The sequence below is a fragment of the Sardina pilchardus genome, chromosome 24 (genome assembly GCF_963854185.1).
Source record: "Sardina pilchardus chromosome 24, fSarPil1.1, whole genome shotgun sequence".
Classification (NCBI taxonomy): Eukaryota; Metazoa; Chordata; class Actinopteri; order Clupeiformes; family Clupeidae; genus Sardina; species Sardina pilchardus.
The window spans coordinates 17,103,231-17,119,047 of record NC_085017.1 but is presented as its reverse complement, the minus strand read 5'-3'; the positions used below and the strand labels follow the sequence as shown (position 1 = coordinate 17,119,047).

Below are 15,817 nucleotides of genomic sequence, written 5' to 3'. Positions count from 1 at the left end.
GCGTTATTGTAGAGGTTCAAATTCGAAAAACATTTTTTTGAGCATTTTTTCTGGTTTTGTTCATGGTGCCATCTAGTGGTGTTTCAACTACAGCAACAACTGTTGCCACATTCGCCACTTAAAAAGATGCCCTTCCAAAACCATCATTCACTGTAAAATGACAGAAGTCTCACTTCTAAACTTAGTTCATAGCCAATATCACCAACAGATCTTGTTCACCTGATAGCAATGAGGTAATTGGAGAAATGAGGCCTCACATAAATGTATAGCTCCTGTGAACCGTCTATTTTCTGAGGCTAAACAGTTAAGGGCTCAACATGAAGTCTTGAAGGAAATATTCAAATTTAATGTAAATTTAAATTTAAGACAGATATCTCATAATACACATGCCTTATTGTTCCTATTCATTTGTTTTCTTCAGTAAATTGGGTGACATTGTTTTCATATTGGGTGACATTTTAAGACACCAAAAGTGTTGGTGCAAAACCCATAGAAAAAAAATGATGAATGCAATAGTGTTATTGGGAAACTATGAGCAATGAGGATTAAAACGACGAAGGAGTTTTCCACAACAAAACCAAATATTGCATTAAAATCAACAACAAAACAATCAGATCACTATTAAAGATTATTTTTTATTTACATCATCTTTAAAGCAAAAGGCAAAATTAACATTTGCACCTTTTCAAAAGCAAAAAAAAAAGATGAATCATAAAATTCCTTCATTGACAGAAAGTGAAAGCACAACTATTCCACAGAATAAATCAAATTATTTTCACTTCCTGATTAGAATAACCTAGATCAGCACGCACATAATTTCCCACCATTAATTCACCAGTTTCTCTGCCTGTTGCATTAAATTATTATTATTATTAATTTTTAAATAGCATCTTGCATGTCTTGCTCTCCCTCAGTCAGCCAATGTGCCAAATTCTAAATGGAAACCAAAAATGCACGATTGCAAATGAAACAATAAAATACCAATAGCAGTGGTTGCCTTCAACAGATCGCTGACGGAACTGTCCAGTTGAAATGCAGAGATTGATGCTTTAACACAGATATGGTCTGAGTCAATGCAGCGTGGAGGCTGCAGTTTTTCTCACACCAACAGCCAAACGTCCAGTGGCTTTTGAAAAACATCCATTGTAATACAGCCTCCTCTTTTCCAAGGGAAAGAGTATGTTTTTTTTTTTTTTAAATTACATGTACAACAATGTACACAGATTTAAGCAAGGTCACACAAGAGACCAGTAGTAATGACAGAGGTATATCAGTGATTACAGTAGCATGTCACGTTTAATCAGACCTCTCGTTCTGTTTTCTCCATCTCCCTTTGAGTCGTCGACAGACTCAAAGCACACACAAACACACACACGCGCGCACACACACACACAAACACACACAAACCCCCATGGCATCCCTAAGAGGAGGAGGAAGGAGAAGTAGAAAAGGAATGTGCGTCTCTCGCTGAACTCAAAGCCTCCACCCACTTCGTATAGGCACTCACACCATAAACCTCCACAAGCCCTTTGAGAAACAAACACAAACAAAACAAAACTAAAAGGAGACAAATAAATGACATCCCTGATGTTGACAAAAATTAAGATGGTATAACTTAAATATATATATATATATATATATATATACAAATATATATACATATATATATTTAAAAAATATTTTCATAGCCTACTATTCATAAATCAATCGCCATTGGAATCTGTATCATCATTAATGTAGTCCTCCTCTATGGGTGTGCCTCCGTTTAGTGTCCCCCACTCGTCTTCGTCGTATTCTATACTGTCATTGTCTTCCAGCAGCTCATTGTCAGGATCTGCCCCGCCTGCTGCGGCCGCTGCCCCATCAGCCCTGCCCGGGGCTGCAAACTCGTCCGGGTCCTCCCCGGGGTCTGCGTAGCCATTGTTGTTGGAGAACGCCGCCCTGTCTCGCGCATCGTCCTCGATGTAGACTTTCTGGTGGCACATGGGACAGGTGTCCTGGATGTAGAGCCACTTGCGCAAGCAGAGCGCGTGGAAGTAGTGGTGGCAGGGCGTGATGCGCGCCGAGGTGGCGAACTCTTGGTAGCAGATGGCGCACACGTCCTCGATGTCGTCCAGCTGCGAACCCTTGACCTCTGGCAGGGAGTTGATCTTTTTGACTGCTGTGCGGCGGTTGATGAAGGTCTTCCAGCCGTTCTTGGCTTGCAGGTAGATGTTGAAGTAGGCGTGCAGGCACATCATGCAGGCGCGGATCTTGCTCCCCGACTCGAACATCATGGTGTAGGCGCCGTTGCCGAACATGATGACGCCAAAGATGAACTCGATGACGTTGCCCGAGGACCGCACGTAGTAAACGTAGTCGTCCAGCCGCTCCCACAGGACGTTGTGATAGCCGTCCACCATGAAGAGCGTGTACACCGTCAGCGACACCACCACCTTGAGGCACAGCTCCACACAGAAGGCCGTCACGGCGAACAGCCACGTGTTCAGGGCGTAGTGGTGCCAAAGGGCATAGCTGAGGGCCACCGGCAGCACAAAGAGTGCCAGGGACACCAGCAGGACGGGCAGGTGGCGTCGCACGGACAGCACGTGCGAGGCGCTGAGCGACATGAGCACGGGGTCCGTCATGCCGTGGATGAAGTGCAGGATGGCGGTCAGCAGCAGGCACATGTTGCGGCTCAGCCGCACCAGGCGTTCCTCGGGGTCCAGGCCGCTCAGGCCCGTCTGCAGCGCCAGGATGAAGAAGAGCACGGGCGCCACGAAGCCCAGCCGCTTGTCCTCCTCCTCGGTGGAGCCGATGAAGGCCAGGATGCTCAGGCCCAGGTAGTGTGCCATCGAGGAGATGACGGCGCTCATGCCCAGCACGGTGAGCGTGGAGTCGCAGCCGCTGATGATCAGGTTGCTGAACAGGTCCCAGCACACGTCCCACGTCAGCGTGGCCTGCTGGCCGCTCTCGTGGCGCACCACCTTCACCACGTAGACCAGGATGACCGCCTGGGCGGTCATGCGCGTCAGCCAGAAGACCCGCAGCACGTCTGGGAAGCGGATGCGCTTCCAGGTGTCCTCCAGCAGCAGCTGCACGCCGTAGATGCGGTACATGTGGCGCAGCAGCAGGTAAACGTAGCGGCACGAGTAGTAGAACCACTTGAGCTTGAGCAGCAAGCAGGCGGCCGTGTTGAGCGCCAGCACGAAGCCCGAGGCCACGGCCACCAGCTGCCGCACGTCCACCGGCAGCTCGATAATCAGGCCCCACAGTGGGATCATGATGTCCACGAACACCAGCGCCGCAAACATGGACTGGACGTTGAGCAGCACCACGTAGCCCAGGGCGAAGAGCAGCTGCACCACCGCCATGCCCAGCCAGAGTGTGGGGCCGTTGCGCGGAAGCAGCCGGAAGCCCAATGCCGCTTTGTAGTAGGCACTGTAGAAGTCTATGTGTGACGTGGCATAGTAGTTAATCATGACAGCCACGGCGCCCAGCATCACGGCGAAGAACAGTGTATAAAACTTGAACAGGGCCTTCTGGGAGAGGACCAGCACAACGCTGGATACCAAAATACCTGGGGGGGGAAAGCACATTTAAATGTATAAGTTAAACTGAGGGGCAGCATATATTATGCATTTGTCTTTAACTAGAGAAACTGAAATTGATGTTAATGCATACATGTATGTGTGTGTGGATTATACATACTATATCATTTTGAATTACTATGCCGACTATCACTGTTTATTTAATATTGTTTACCAATGTTCATACAACTTTTCAGATGCATATACTTAAATAAACATTAACAATTAAACATTTCACCACGATAGTCCTCACATTTAACAATTCATTACAACAAAATAATAGTTTGTAAAGCAATATAAACATCTGCGATCAAAGTAAGTGTGTGTCTTAGTGTTTCAAACTGATGTCCTTTTGTCCTGAACATTTAACTGTAACGTTACAGTAAACGTGGATTGTGATGACCTGTCAACGTTACCTGGTTGGCTAATACTTTTCTGTTATGCAAGTTGATTAGCAAGCTACTTATCGAAACATTCCCCCAAGCGCTAATTCACAGGCTAACGTTACCCGAGTTACTTTCCAACCACATAATAACCTGGCCAACCGAGAGGAAAACTGGTTTTAATTAGCCTGGAAAACAAGGGCCAAGGTTGTTATCGCTAGCAAATCGGCTTTGGAGGGAGTGAAGGCCGAAGCTCATTTTGACAGGTGTCGCGACTGACTAACGTTAGGGGCTAGCTAATGCTATGAAGCTAATGTTAGCAAGCATCCAGTGAAGGAAGAATAACATTAGCAGTTAGCTACAGATAGTTAGTTTTATGCCATTATGTAGTGGTTTAACAAATATGACATTCAAGTATCTTACCAAAAACTCTTATTAAAACCCTCCCAGCTGTCCCGGCCCATCCAGTCCCAGGATCATGGTAAGAATTAAAAATGGCGTCGATAATAAAGATGCACGGTACGCGGAGTGCCACATCCAGTACGGCCAGGGCCTGTTGACCGATTCGGACGTTAGTTGACGCCATGGCACAGGCCGCTGTCCCAGAGGGACTTCGTCTTTCGAAAAGGATATTCCAATAACGTCGGTTTTCAAGAGACCGTCGCTTGTTACTACTTCGGACACGTTATTTTACCGGATCCCCATGATCCGCCATCTTCGCTTTCCTCCTGTTGCTATGCGAAGAACGCGGAAGTAAGTGGCGCTTTTGAATTCTACGTGACGTCGATTCGACGTAAGGTGTGGCCATGCAACTTTTGACATGCACTTTGTTAGTTGGTGGTGGGGTGAGGGGTCTGATCAGGGTCTGATACAGGTCTGATGATATCTTTACTGTTGATATTATGGGATTGGGGTCGTTGGTTGGAAGTCAATGTCTTAACAGATTTTAACTAGAGGTGATGCAACTGGGTGGGACATTTTTACAATGGCATTGTTATCCCCTCATTCTTTTGGTAAGATAGTAGCCCACTTCTAAGTTTGACTGACCACTCAGGCACCTTGAAAATGATTTTATTGGCTACAGTATATTGAAAAGGAAAAGTTCATTGAAAATCACTGGCGAATCAATGGTGTAGCCTACATGTGTGTTCATTTGTGTATGACGTGGCATTCAAGTAACATAAGCTACAGCTAAGACTGGACTCTGAAGTCAGGTCCATTTGTGTATCTGTGTATTTTCTTCTCAGAGGTCTCTGTTCTGTGCCAACATCTCTTATGGCCCACGTGAAAGGTTGTTCTCCTCATCAATGAATTTTTTACATTCCACAAATCAGGCTCAAAGTGACCTGTTATGCTCAAGGCCCACAGGCCGAAAGCAGACTGCCACATTTGTTTATATGGCCCGTGAGAGGTTGCTTTTTAGAGTAGACACTGTAGCCTATGTACACTATAAATAGTTGTAGGCCCTACACTGGGAAATCTGCTAATGTTATAAATATGATGACACTATGAGTTACAACCAGCCCATTGGGGGCAACCATAATGCTGATGTGGGCCGGGATGATAATGAGTTGGAGATCTCTAAGAGATCTTTAATCTGCCTTTGGTTAAATAATGTCAACTCAAATGGTTAAAAAATAATGTTCATGAACCATGTATTATGCAATGATCCATATTATAGGATTACTGTGACCATGTTTTTCCTCAGATTATGTTTATCTGTAGTTCGGACATCTCTATATGTGGTGGTCATCTTTGCATGATAAATGAATGAAATGTTGTCCCATTACTCCCCGATTTCAGTTGCTCACTGTATTTGGTATCCTTACAGTATTTAATTATAATGCACCTAATTTGACAAGCCTGGACTGCAGACAGTAGGCCCTACCTGGACTCTTCCAAAAATATGTGCAGAATTCATTTTGGCATTATTTTCCTGAAATATTCAAGGTCTTCCCTGGAAAAAGACATTGCCTGGATGGCAGTATAAGTTGCTCAACACCTGTATACATCATTCAGAATTGATTGCTTTGCCAAATGTCAGATGAGGAGCTAATGCTCCTCCACAATGTCATAGATGGTGGGTTTCGAACTGAGCATTAAAACAAGTTGGATAGATTGGATACTTGGATTGGCCCTGATTTCCAAAAATGAGTTTTTTCCACGTTGCCTCTGTCCATATTAAACAAGCCTCAGCCTCAGGCCGAGACGGTGGTATTTTCTGTATCAGGTCTCAATTTTGGCTGCAGTTGTTGAATTGAGTATCAAACTGTGCACAATGTGTCATAGATGGTGGTTATCAAAGGTTTTCCTGAGCCCATACCATGACAGGTCTGGTTTTGATGCAGAGCCATCTGAGGTCCAAAAGACCACTGCCACCCGATATTATTTTTCAGCTGTATTCCTTGTTTGCAAAGATTTCTCTGGATTCTATGAATGTTTTACTCAATCGTGTTAGTAGTTACCCTAATTAGTTGCGAAACATTCCTCCTTTTATTTTCTTCATTACACACTTTTCCAGTATTTTGTTACCTCCGTCCCAACCTTTTTTAAAAAACATTCAAAACGACATATTTGCATTTAATTGTCAAATTTGTCATTTCAACATTTTGCAACTAAATATGAGTTTAAGACATTTGCAGATTAATATATTCTGTTTTTGGGTTTGGGGTTGTAAATAAAACCATCAAGAGGCAGGTTTTCACATATAAAATACCACCATATTTATTTATATTTTTTTGTACTTCAGAAGCATTTTCTTACTGACAAATAGACTGGCATCAATCTGATACATTTGTGAATGAATTCACTGTAAGACATCGTGAACGTCATTAGCTCCTTGAAAAGAAAACTTTCATTGTGTTGTTGTAAACAGTATTAGCCAGCTCCAATGGGTCCTCATTCCTTGCTGCAGCCATGATCTCTAGAACTTGTCTGAAAACGAGGTGGAATAAGACTTAAAGCACAAATTATTAAAAAATGGAATGAAATAATGCAAAAAAAGAGTCTGTCTAGGAACACAGACACACAACCTTTTTTTCACAACAACATTCTCTTCAATCTGTGTAATTTAAGCTAACTAGAACCTAAATTTGACTTACATTATATGGCATGGCTCATTACGGTCCTTGAGGCAATGCCCAGCTTCCCATTTCTTCTTGGTGGGAAAAGTAGTTTTGATGAGCTTTGCACCTGCATGTGTATTTTTCACACCACACCACGGAGCATCTGCAAGAGGGAAGAAATCCATCACCATATGAAATTAGATTGTTCTTACTCCATATCATTTTGATAACAATATCATATGATTTTATATTACTTAACTGTCAGATCAAACTCAGGCTGCTATTTTTAAATTAGGTAAATTCTATTATTATAATTTAAAGATTTTTTATATATAAAAAAAGACCTGTTTCGATCATCAGCCTTTCAGAGGGGATGGACTTCATAGCCTCCACATTTGCTTCTGTTTTCAGAGAGCTGAAATAGAAAGTCCAGTTAGCTTTTAGATAAAGTCGTGCCTAAATCTAATACAGTTATCTATGAAAAGAGAACAACTCTCACCAGCCATTAATACCAATGTATAAATCTAAGTCAACGAGGGCCGCAGCATCCTCTTTGGTTCCATCAAAAGAATGCACCTATAGTGGTGAAAAAACAAAAGAGTTTGAGTATGAAGGAGTAGGATTCAATACCACAGAAACATAACATGTATGGATATTTTCTTACCACACCTCCAACACATCTGTCCCTGTTTCGCTTCATGATTTCTGCGAATAGAGGAGGGTATAGAATAGATCAACTCTCTGCTCCAATCAAAAATCAAAGAGAGAGTAGTGTCATAGTAATAACTTAGTAGTGTAATGGCAATACCAATAAATTCCTTATGCGAGTTTCTACAGTGGAGGAACATGGGCAGCTTGGTTTCTTCAGCCAAATCAAACTGCTTCTCAAAATATCTGCCAAACCAAATCAAGAAAGCATGTTAGGGGACCTGAATGTTTCTCTAGCATACATGTAAGGTCACATTGTGTGCTTTGAAATATGTTACAAAAAGCTTACACAAGTTGTGTTTCCTTTGGGCAGAATTCCAGCCTATCAAAATCTGTGATTTGGAGCATAGGAAAATATAGATCAATATATCAATGATGTAACATCCACTCTATAGTCAGATTGAAAGATGTTCACCCTTACCTAAACATGGGTCTCAAATGCTGGTCAAAGTATTGTGCACATTATAGCTGACAGACATACTGGTAACTAATAGAGTAGTAGTACACAAAGTGGATCAGACTGTTACTCACCAAGACCACATTCTCCGATAGCCACCACTTTGTTTTTGTTTGACACCGCTAGTTCCCTCAGAGATCCAAAGTACTGATCTGGGCCGTTCTGCTCAAACTCACTACAGCGTGTTGGATGACAACCTACAGTGCTGTAAAATTCATCTGGTCAAAATATGGAGAATGGGTACTTAGTGAAAGGAGCAATAAGGCAAACTGGATTAAAACATACAAATATTGTGTGACTTTTCTCTAAATGTGTGTAAAATCAGGGCAGAGTCATTAGTCAATACAGACTAGAAGAAACTAGATCAAACCTCTGGACTCTGCCATCTTGAGGGCCACCTTACTGTCCTCAAGGTTTCCTCCTGTAATCATGAACTGCACACAATAAATGTTGCGGCATTAGTGTTTTATGTAGCCTTAATGGTGTTAATTCATATCTGCCTCGTCTAGGATTACCTTTTTCACCCCAACACTGATTGCTCTCTCGATAATTTGGTCAAAGTCATCTGCAAATATAAGCAGCAAGTGATCATGGGGTTATCCAGATATTCAGAAACATGCTACTGAATATGTTAAAGATAGAAGAAGCAGCATACCTTCGTGTTTCTTCTTTTCTCTGTAGATTCCCCGAAACATGGGATCTGTCAAATTTATCCCAATATCTGTAAGAGATAAAGACACGTGATGCAGTAGTAATGCATAGCTAAGGAATCCCTAATCCGTAGCTTGAATGCACTTGCGCTTTGTTGTCATTTTGAATAAATGATGTTATGGAAGTCATTGTGAAGAGTAACAACTGGGAATCACATCAGACACTCTAGCTAACGTTAGCGACCGCGACATTCACTGAGCCGTTGTTTGCATACGAACTTGTGAGCATTTAAACTGAGTTTGTCGCACATTGTTTAGCACACTTATTTAATGTCATATCAACATATCTACTTACCAATGCATTTTAAACTAGCCATGACGGTACAATTAATTCTGGACAGGCTGTAGAAACGCACTCCACATGCAAACCTGGCAACTCCCATAATTCCACAAACCGTAAGTAGTGTAGTAGATGCGTAGCCTACAATTAAGTCTGGTTTTATTAAAACTGTCCCAAACCTATGGACAGAGCATGCAAGCTCTGACCATATTACGGCAATAATAATAAATGTTGCTGAATCCAATTTGAATATATACTAAAATGAAAAATATTTTTTGCTGCGCACATACTACAAACAAAACGAACTAACAAGTTGCAAACATCCTCCATGATCCCAGAATTCCGTTCGCTCGTCGTCGAGAAGGTGACAGGGGACAGAGGCTATGGCTGCGTATCTTACACACCAGCAAAAGGTGCTCAGACTTTACAAAAAGTCTTTAAGGCACCTCGAATCGTGGTGTGTGTTTAGGTAAGTAGCGACTTTTGATAACGTCCATAAAGAAGGTTCAGTTTGATTGGCCTTCGTGGGAAGGTAACAGTAATGTTTGCAAGCTTGCTAGCTAGGTTAGCTAACGTCAGTAGCCTACGATTTGCAAGCAAGAGGCCAATCGGTCATACTCAGTCTATGGTCATAGCTGCTACTACATTAAGTTGAAACTTAAACACCTGACGCTCTTCCATTCATGCTTTTAATCACTTTTGTCTCATACCATCACCGCCGATTCAGTAAATCATGTCATCATAATAACATAAACCCTTCCCTTTGGCAATCGTTACCATTCGAGGGGAAGTGTCACTTTGATTTTGACAAGGTATAACGTTATAACCGTATAATGTTACCACCCTGGAATACATGTCAGCATTGCATTTGGGTAGCTGTTTGTGTTTTATCACTCTGTTTACGTGTATGTGTATGCAGGGATATTTCATCAAGTGAACAGGTTAAAAATCTTAGCTCATAGATATCCCCATAAAACTTGCACAGTTGATTATTTGCAAAGTCAATGTTTTGTGTTGCAGGTTGTCTGAAATTGTATGTGTACATAAATTAGCCATTATCTATTGAAATGTGCAAGACATTACAGTTCAACTGCAGAAAACGAATCACTGAATTAAGCCAGGTTCAATTATTTTTGTTTTTCATCCCTGCCAAGGGATATAGTACTACATTATACCTCCCAGATTCCTCTTCCCATCCTTTCACCAAATCTCATCTCTAGACCTCTCTGTTTCATATGTTCTTATCTTCCGCCACTGCAGATTTGCCACTCTTTACCCTTTCCCCCTGTTGTTTTTGTTTTGTTTTGACTTGTGTAGAGTGACCTTGAGTGTTGAGAAAAGCCCTATATAAATGTAACTTAATATTATATAGTGATAACATGCAAACAGCTACAACCCAATCATATTTTTTAACTCTAGGGTGGCACACCTAGCCAAATTCCCCTCAGATGGTACCAACCAACCCGCTCTGGCTCAAGGAAATCGGCAGAAAATGTCTATCTCTGAGAGTGACAGTGTTAGTGGCTCATTAGTACAATGTTTTTCAAAGTAGGTGCTGTGACGCATGCTCGGGGGTGTCGCAGAACAGTCCAAGGCTTGGTAATTCATTGACATATTAAAAAAAAAAAAAAAAAAAACATAATATCAATTCCAAAATACATTTGTGATCGAGGTAAAGAAGTTTTATGCACTTTAGTTGAAGGCCTATTCCTGATATTTCTTTTCATATTCTGTTCAGTTCTTTGAAATGAGTTGAATTAAAGAGAGAGGTTCAATTGAATAAAACAGAAATCAGATAAACATCACCTTCTCATCGTAATGCTTACAATAAAAGCACTTATGGCCTATCCAACATATCACAATGTTAAATAAAATGGCACAGAAGAACAAACAATGCACAGAGAGGGTTGAGAGTAAAAAGTAAGAACAAAAAATAGGGGTTCCATGGATGGAGAGAAATATGTTTAGGGGGTGCCATGAGCCAGAAAAGTGAGAACCACTGCCGTAGTGGACACGACAACGATTCGCCGCTTTAATTCAATTAGCTTCAACGGTAACATTGTGTCTTAACAATGTGTGTAATCTTTTTATAGGGACAAATATCGCTTCTATGCTTGTCTGCTGAGGGCACGGTTTGATGAAAACAGGAGTGAGAAGGACATGGCTAAAGCCACTTTGATGCTTAAATCTGGAGAGGAGGAATTCTGGACTAACCAACATCCTCAGCCCTACCTCTTCCCAGACTCTCCTGGAGGGACTTCTTATGAGAGATATGAGTGCTATAAGGTAATTATCACGCTGTTAGTGACTCAAGACATTGTTGGGGCCCTCTGTGCATAGTATAACTTCCCATTCCATGATTTTGCAGGTCCCTGAATGGTGTTTGGATCATTGGCATCCCTCTGAAAAAGCCATGTATCCAGACTATTTCTCCAAGAGGGAGCAGTGGAAGAAACTCCGTGCTCTGTCTTGGGAAAGAGAGGTATGCCCACATGACTGCTCATCATCACTAGACAGGCAGTGAGAGAATAGAACTAAACATTATATTTGTGAATTTGGCGCCATAACTTTCTGTAGATAACATGCACAGGAGAAAATGTGTAGGCCTAATTAATATTGAAATTCTTGTTTCAACAAATTACCCTCCAGTACTAGGCTGGGTTAACCCGGCCTGATCTGCCGGAGTTTGGATTTTGACCTGCAGCTCAGGGTGGAAACTTGCACATCTATCTCGATCCTGCTTCCTGTCCACATCTTCTGGGTCCAATCACAAACTAGCTTATCCAAAAGGCACATTCGGATCATTGGTCTGATTGGTTGAAAGTCTATCCAAAAGTGTACATTTGGACTATGTCCATTGATCACGCCTCTTGTTCAGTTGAAATAAAACCGACTTCCCACAGACTAATGTTCAATCTTAAAAGATTGAGCCTTAGTATGGTGATAGCCAGACTGCTCCAGTACTGCTATATAGTAAAGATCATCTCTCTGTGTGTGCTTCAGGTCCAGCAGCTGCAGGAGGAGACCCCTGCTGATGGACCCAAGAGTGAGGCCCTTCCTCCAGCCAGGAGGGAAGGAGACCTCCCCCCTCTGTGGTGGCAGTACGTCACCCGCCCCAGGGAGCGTCCCACATAAGAGTGCAGATCGGAGCTGGCCAGTGACTTTGCCATTGCATGTCTTGAGACTAGGGTGCATTTCAAACCATGACACTGGCCCTGAGCAAAGGTAACGATCATTTACCAGTTTGGTCAGAGTGAGAACACCGCCACTTACCTTTAGAAACCTGTATTAACACCTGTTATTTCTGTTAACTGGTGAATGAGTTGAAGAAATGATAAATAAATGTATATTGTACAATCCTACATAACTCTGGCTAGTTATATTTTTGTGGTCATGGATAGAAGTAGTAATACCAAAGGTTTTCTTTTCAACACCTTTATTGTAAGCTGAAAACTGTTTGACAGAGAGAGGGGATAGAACTACAGAAACAGGAACCATCTTTGAAAGGTCAGAGGAGACAGGATATAAAACATATAAACAAAAAGTCAACTCTTCATACACAGACATGATACTGAAGCAAGCATTAGCAACAGTGTCTAAGAAATCCTGAAGTTTGACCATCTGCTTTCAACAACGGGTTAAAAACACCAAACCTATGCGTTTTGAACATCTGGGTTATTTTACAAAGGGAACATTTTGGCAACTTATCTAAACAGCTGTACTCTGGAAAAAAGAAAACAACACATAGTTACAGCTAGAGTTGTTTGACATTTATAATAAACCACTTATGTTGTAATCAAGACAGGAAATCACACAGGTGCAGACAGTTCATAATGTCAGCGTCATATGCATGTCGCATCAGCTACTCTGTTCTACGCACATTATAGAGGTCCGCTTTTTCTGGGACAACAGCACAGACCTCAGTCGCTGCACAATATATTCAACGGCTCTAAAATGGGGATGTGGTGAGCGGGGGAAAGAGGGAATTTATTTGGATAAATAGTTGTAGTTTTTTAAAGTAATGCGCATTAATACTCTGAAAGCAACATGCAGAAATACATTTCTTTATACTTTTGTGAGAAAAGTTCATGTCGACAGTGTAGCTGAGCTAGCTCTTCCCTTGGGAAAACTGTTTTAGACTGCTGTAGTCTTACGTCAATGAGGTAATGGCTTTGAATACTTGGTGGATTTACAGTGGTTCTTGGGAAAATGTAGGGTCTTTGTAGACCAGTTCTCGCAGGAGTCTTCATGTGTTGAAATAAGTTAAGGGCAAAAATATATATCAAGAATTATTTAAAAACAAAGCTTCAACTGAAGGAGCTTCCCAAACCAAAATGTGTACACCACCAGTGTATGTGAACAGAAGTGAATAGTACGCCATCACGGCTGACTCCACGATTGTAACAAAGTTACTAAAGGAGTTCCTGTGGAGCAACGTGAAATTGACTGTCTACGGAACATGTCACTAATCCTAAGGCCCATCAGCATGTCTCTCAAGGGGCTCAGCTTACATTGAAGAAACATATACTGTATAAATTTTTACTTTTAGAGAGGCCTTTTCTGAAAACTTAAAAGAAATGTTTAACCATGCGTTGAGGGTCTTTGAAACATCCTTGGGTTCATCTACACTTTGGCTTTTTACCAAAGTGTATCACTCCAGTGAAGTGTAGTGTAACGAACACAAAAATGGACACGATGGGCAGAAAGGGATGCTCAATATCCACCAGACACTCACACACTTTTGCGTCTCACCCAGACTTCAGTTGAAACATACAAACGTGTGTCGTCTATTTCTCGACTATTTAGACTGTGTGTTCTATTTACAATACTGCCTGACACTGCACAGTCAATTAAAGTATGTGTCTTCAGAAGCGACTGGCCACAATAATCTTTCAGATTGGGCATGCACGTTAAGCTACGGGGACGTATCAAATGAGTTTATAAGGGACGTTTTTAAGAGATGATGCCATATCGCAGTTCTGGCTGTTCTCTAGTGCACTTTTCTTTCAGTTTTAACAGTTCTATCTAGTAGATTGTCCACCCTAACTCTCGTCATTGCTTTACTTTTTCATAATCTCTGGCATTTTCACAGAAAAGATAAATCCTATTAAGTGAAATGAAACTATTGAAAAACGCTCAGCTTTGAGGCTTTTGGCACCTTTTTTTTCAGAAATGGGGATTACAAATGGAGCATCAATGACAAAAGAGAAACATATAAACATACTGTATAACACTTCAAAATATAATTAGAATTATTTATGTACAAAACAAAGACAGAGCCTTTTTTCGTCTAATCTGAAAAGTCATGGAAATATTAAAATCAAATGCTCCAATCTCTCCCTTCTCTGAGACCTACATATATTTCTGAGGTCACCTCATCCTGACCCCATATTTCCCTTCCTCCTGCTACAGGTATGGACACGAATGTCATTTTATACCTCAACACAAACTTTTGCTACATCTTAGACCCCCATTCCCCACCTTACTGCTTCCACGCTTATGCAGTAGGGGGGGGGTGTGGTTTCAGGCGATGCGCGGGGCCGACCGGTCGTTGGTCGTGGTCTTCTTCAGCTTCACCCCTCGGCGGATGGCCAGGAGCATGTTGTCTCCCTGGCCGCTCTGCGTGTCGGCCGCCTCTGCGCTAGCGTCGCCGTGGGGCCCCGCGCCCGGAGTGTGCGCCAGCGGCGAAGACGTGGGGCTGTTGCCGCCGGCGTTTGCTGCCCCGGTGGCCGTTGCGGTGGGCGACCCAGCGGGGCTGGTGGTGGGGGGCGAACACGTCTCGCTCTCCTCGCAGAAGGGCAGGCCGGCGGGGAACTCGGGCACGGTGGGAGTCTTGACGGGCACCATGGGCGTGCGGATGGGGATGGGGCCCATGCCGCCGCCGGACGGCCGGCGCAGGTTGGGCTTGGAGGAGGGCGTGCGGCGGATGGTGGCCACGCCCGGGGTGAGGATGACCGGGCCGGCGTTGGACGGCAGCCCTGCAGTGGAGGCCGGCCGCTTGGACTGGAACATGCGGCGGTAAGACTGGCTTATGTCGCTGTTCCGCGGGATGGTGGAGGACTTGTCGAAGTCCTGCTGGTCCACTTCCTGCTCTCCACCCACAGTGAAGTAATCGTAATCTGACACTGCACCAGAACACACAAGCATAGAGATGTTACATATAACCATACAGTAACCGTAGAAATGATATGGCAAAATATGGCATGGCAATGTCAAACTTATGCTCACAACAGAGGGTCCTACACATTGCTTGCAAATCAGATCACAATTCAAGAAAACAAAATGAATACCAGATCAAATGTACAGACCTTATTAAAGCTCATTACACAAATATACTAATTGTTTGCACTAAAAAAACCCCTTCAGACTAGGCTTATTTCATGGACAGGAGACTGCCTGGCATGTGCAGCAGATGGATAGTGTGTAAAGCAGGGCTATTCAACTTCAGTACCAAGAGGGCCGAATGGAAAAATCACTGGGTTTTCAGGGGCCGCATAAAATAACACGCCGCAAAATAATTGTATCCAACAATATTTGATAAAATCAGAGTAAAATTCAGTTCAATTCAATTGAATTGTATACACTGGCATATAAACTAAGAACATAGCCTATTATCCATATCCATAAAAAAAAATCTTCTCAGAC

At 42.6% G+C, this 15,817-nt stretch overlaps 4 protein-coding genes across 11 annotated transcripts in view; 1 reads left to right on the top strand and 3 right to left on the bottom strand.

The window, feature by feature from the left end:
• Positions 1–615: 615 nt before the first annotated feature.
• rnf139 (ring finger protein 139) lies at positions 616–4,687 on the bottom strand. Of its 2 annotated transcripts, XM_062530166.1 has the most exons (3): positions 4,376–4,687; positions 1,694–3,559; positions 616–1,527 (listed from the first exon to the last, which is right to left on the bottom strand). In XM_062530166.1, the coding sequence occupies exons 1-2, from the start codon at positions 4,536–4,538 to the stop codon at positions 1,704–1,706; spliced, it is 2,019 nt and encodes a 672-aa protein (XP_062386150.1). In that variant the 5' UTR covers positions 4,539–4,687; the 3' UTR covers positions 616–1,527; positions 1,694–1,703. The 2 variants fall into 2 exon arrangements, with proteins under 2 accessions (XP_062386150.1, XP_062386149.1); XM_062530165.1 differs by having other exon boundaries at positions 616–3,559.
• A 1,979-nt stretch (positions 4,688–6,666) lies between these two features.
• Positions 6,667–9,295, bottom strand: tatdn1 (TatD DNase domain containing 1). The gene is made up of 12 exons (XM_062530163.1): positions 9,188–9,295; positions 8,838–8,903; positions 8,698–8,747; positions 8,553–8,616; positions 8,257–8,400; positions 8,015–8,057; positions 7,826–7,911; positions 7,682–7,722; positions 7,517–7,593; positions 7,362–7,432; positions 7,054–7,180; positions 6,667–6,886 (listed from the first exon to the last, which is right to left on the bottom strand). Exons 1-12 carry the CDS (start codon positions 9,273–9,275, stop codon positions 6,784–6,786), a joined length of 960 nt encoding a protein of 319 aa, XP_062386147.1. The 5' UTR covers positions 9,276–9,295; the 3' UTR covers positions 6,667–6,783.
• A 192-nt stretch (positions 9,296–9,487) lies between these two features.
• On the top strand, positions 9,488–12,539 carry ndufb9 (NADH:ubiquinone oxidoreductase subunit B9). Its single transcript, XM_062530164.1, has 4 exons — positions 9,488–9,641; positions 11,266–11,458; positions 11,541–11,654; positions 12,176–12,539. The coding sequence occupies exons 1-4, from the start codon at positions 9,556–9,558 to the stop codon at positions 12,305–12,307; spliced, it is 525 nt and encodes a 174-aa protein (XP_062386148.1). The 5' UTR covers positions 9,488–9,555; the 3' UTR covers positions 12,308–12,539.
• Positions 12,540–12,597: 58 nt separating this feature from the next.
• The window catches only part of LOC134073172 (protein MTSS 1-like), a 42,142-nt gene continuing 38,922 nt past the window's right edge, over positions 12,598–15,817 (bottom strand). For all 7 annotated transcript variants that reach the window (XM_062530155.1, XM_062530160.1, XM_062530157.1 and 4 more), the window contains one exon: positions 12,598–15,297. In XM_062530155.1, the coding sequence (XP_062386139.1) occupies positions 14,696–15,297 (602 nt within the window). In that variant the 3' untranslated portion in view covers positions 12,598–14,695. The remainder of the gene's footprint in view (positions 15,298–15,817) is intronic.

Excerpts from the sequence above, each read along its gene's own strand:
- rnf139 (XM_062530165.1), bottom strand. The coding sequence starts at position 4,538 with ATGGCGTCAACTAACGTCCGAATCGGTCAACAGGCCCTGGCCGTACTG. Across the intron at positions 3,560-4,375 it reads GGTTTTAATAAGAGTTTTTG|GTATTTTGGTATCCAGCGTT; the intron begins GTAAGATACTTG and ends TTCCCCCCCCAG.
- tatdn1 (XM_062530163.1), bottom strand. The coding sequence starts at position 9,275 with ATGGGAGTTGCCAGGTTTGCATGTGGAGTGCGTTTCTACAGCCTGTCC. Across the intron at positions 8,748-8,837 it reads AGAAAAGAAGAAACACGAAG|ATGACTTTGACCAAATTATC; the intron begins GTATGCTGCTTC and ends TTATATTTGCAG. Across the intron at positions 8,401-8,552 it reads CAAGATGGCAGAGTCCAGAG|ATGAATTTTACAGCACTGTA; the intron begins GTTTGATCTAGT and ends TATTTTGACCAG.
- ndufb9 (XM_062530164.1), top strand. The coding sequence starts at position 9,556 with ATGGCTGCGTATCTTACACACCAGCAAAAGGTGCTCAGACTTTACAAA. Across the intron at positions 11,459-11,540 it reads AGAGATATGAGTGCTATAAG|GTCCCTGAATGGTGTTTGGA; the intron begins GTAATTATCACG and ends ATGATTTTGCAG. Across the intron at positions 11,655-12,175 it reads CTCTGTCTTGGGAAAGAGAG|GTCCAGCAGCTGCAGGAGGA; the intron begins GTATGCCCACAT and ends TGTGTGCTTCAG.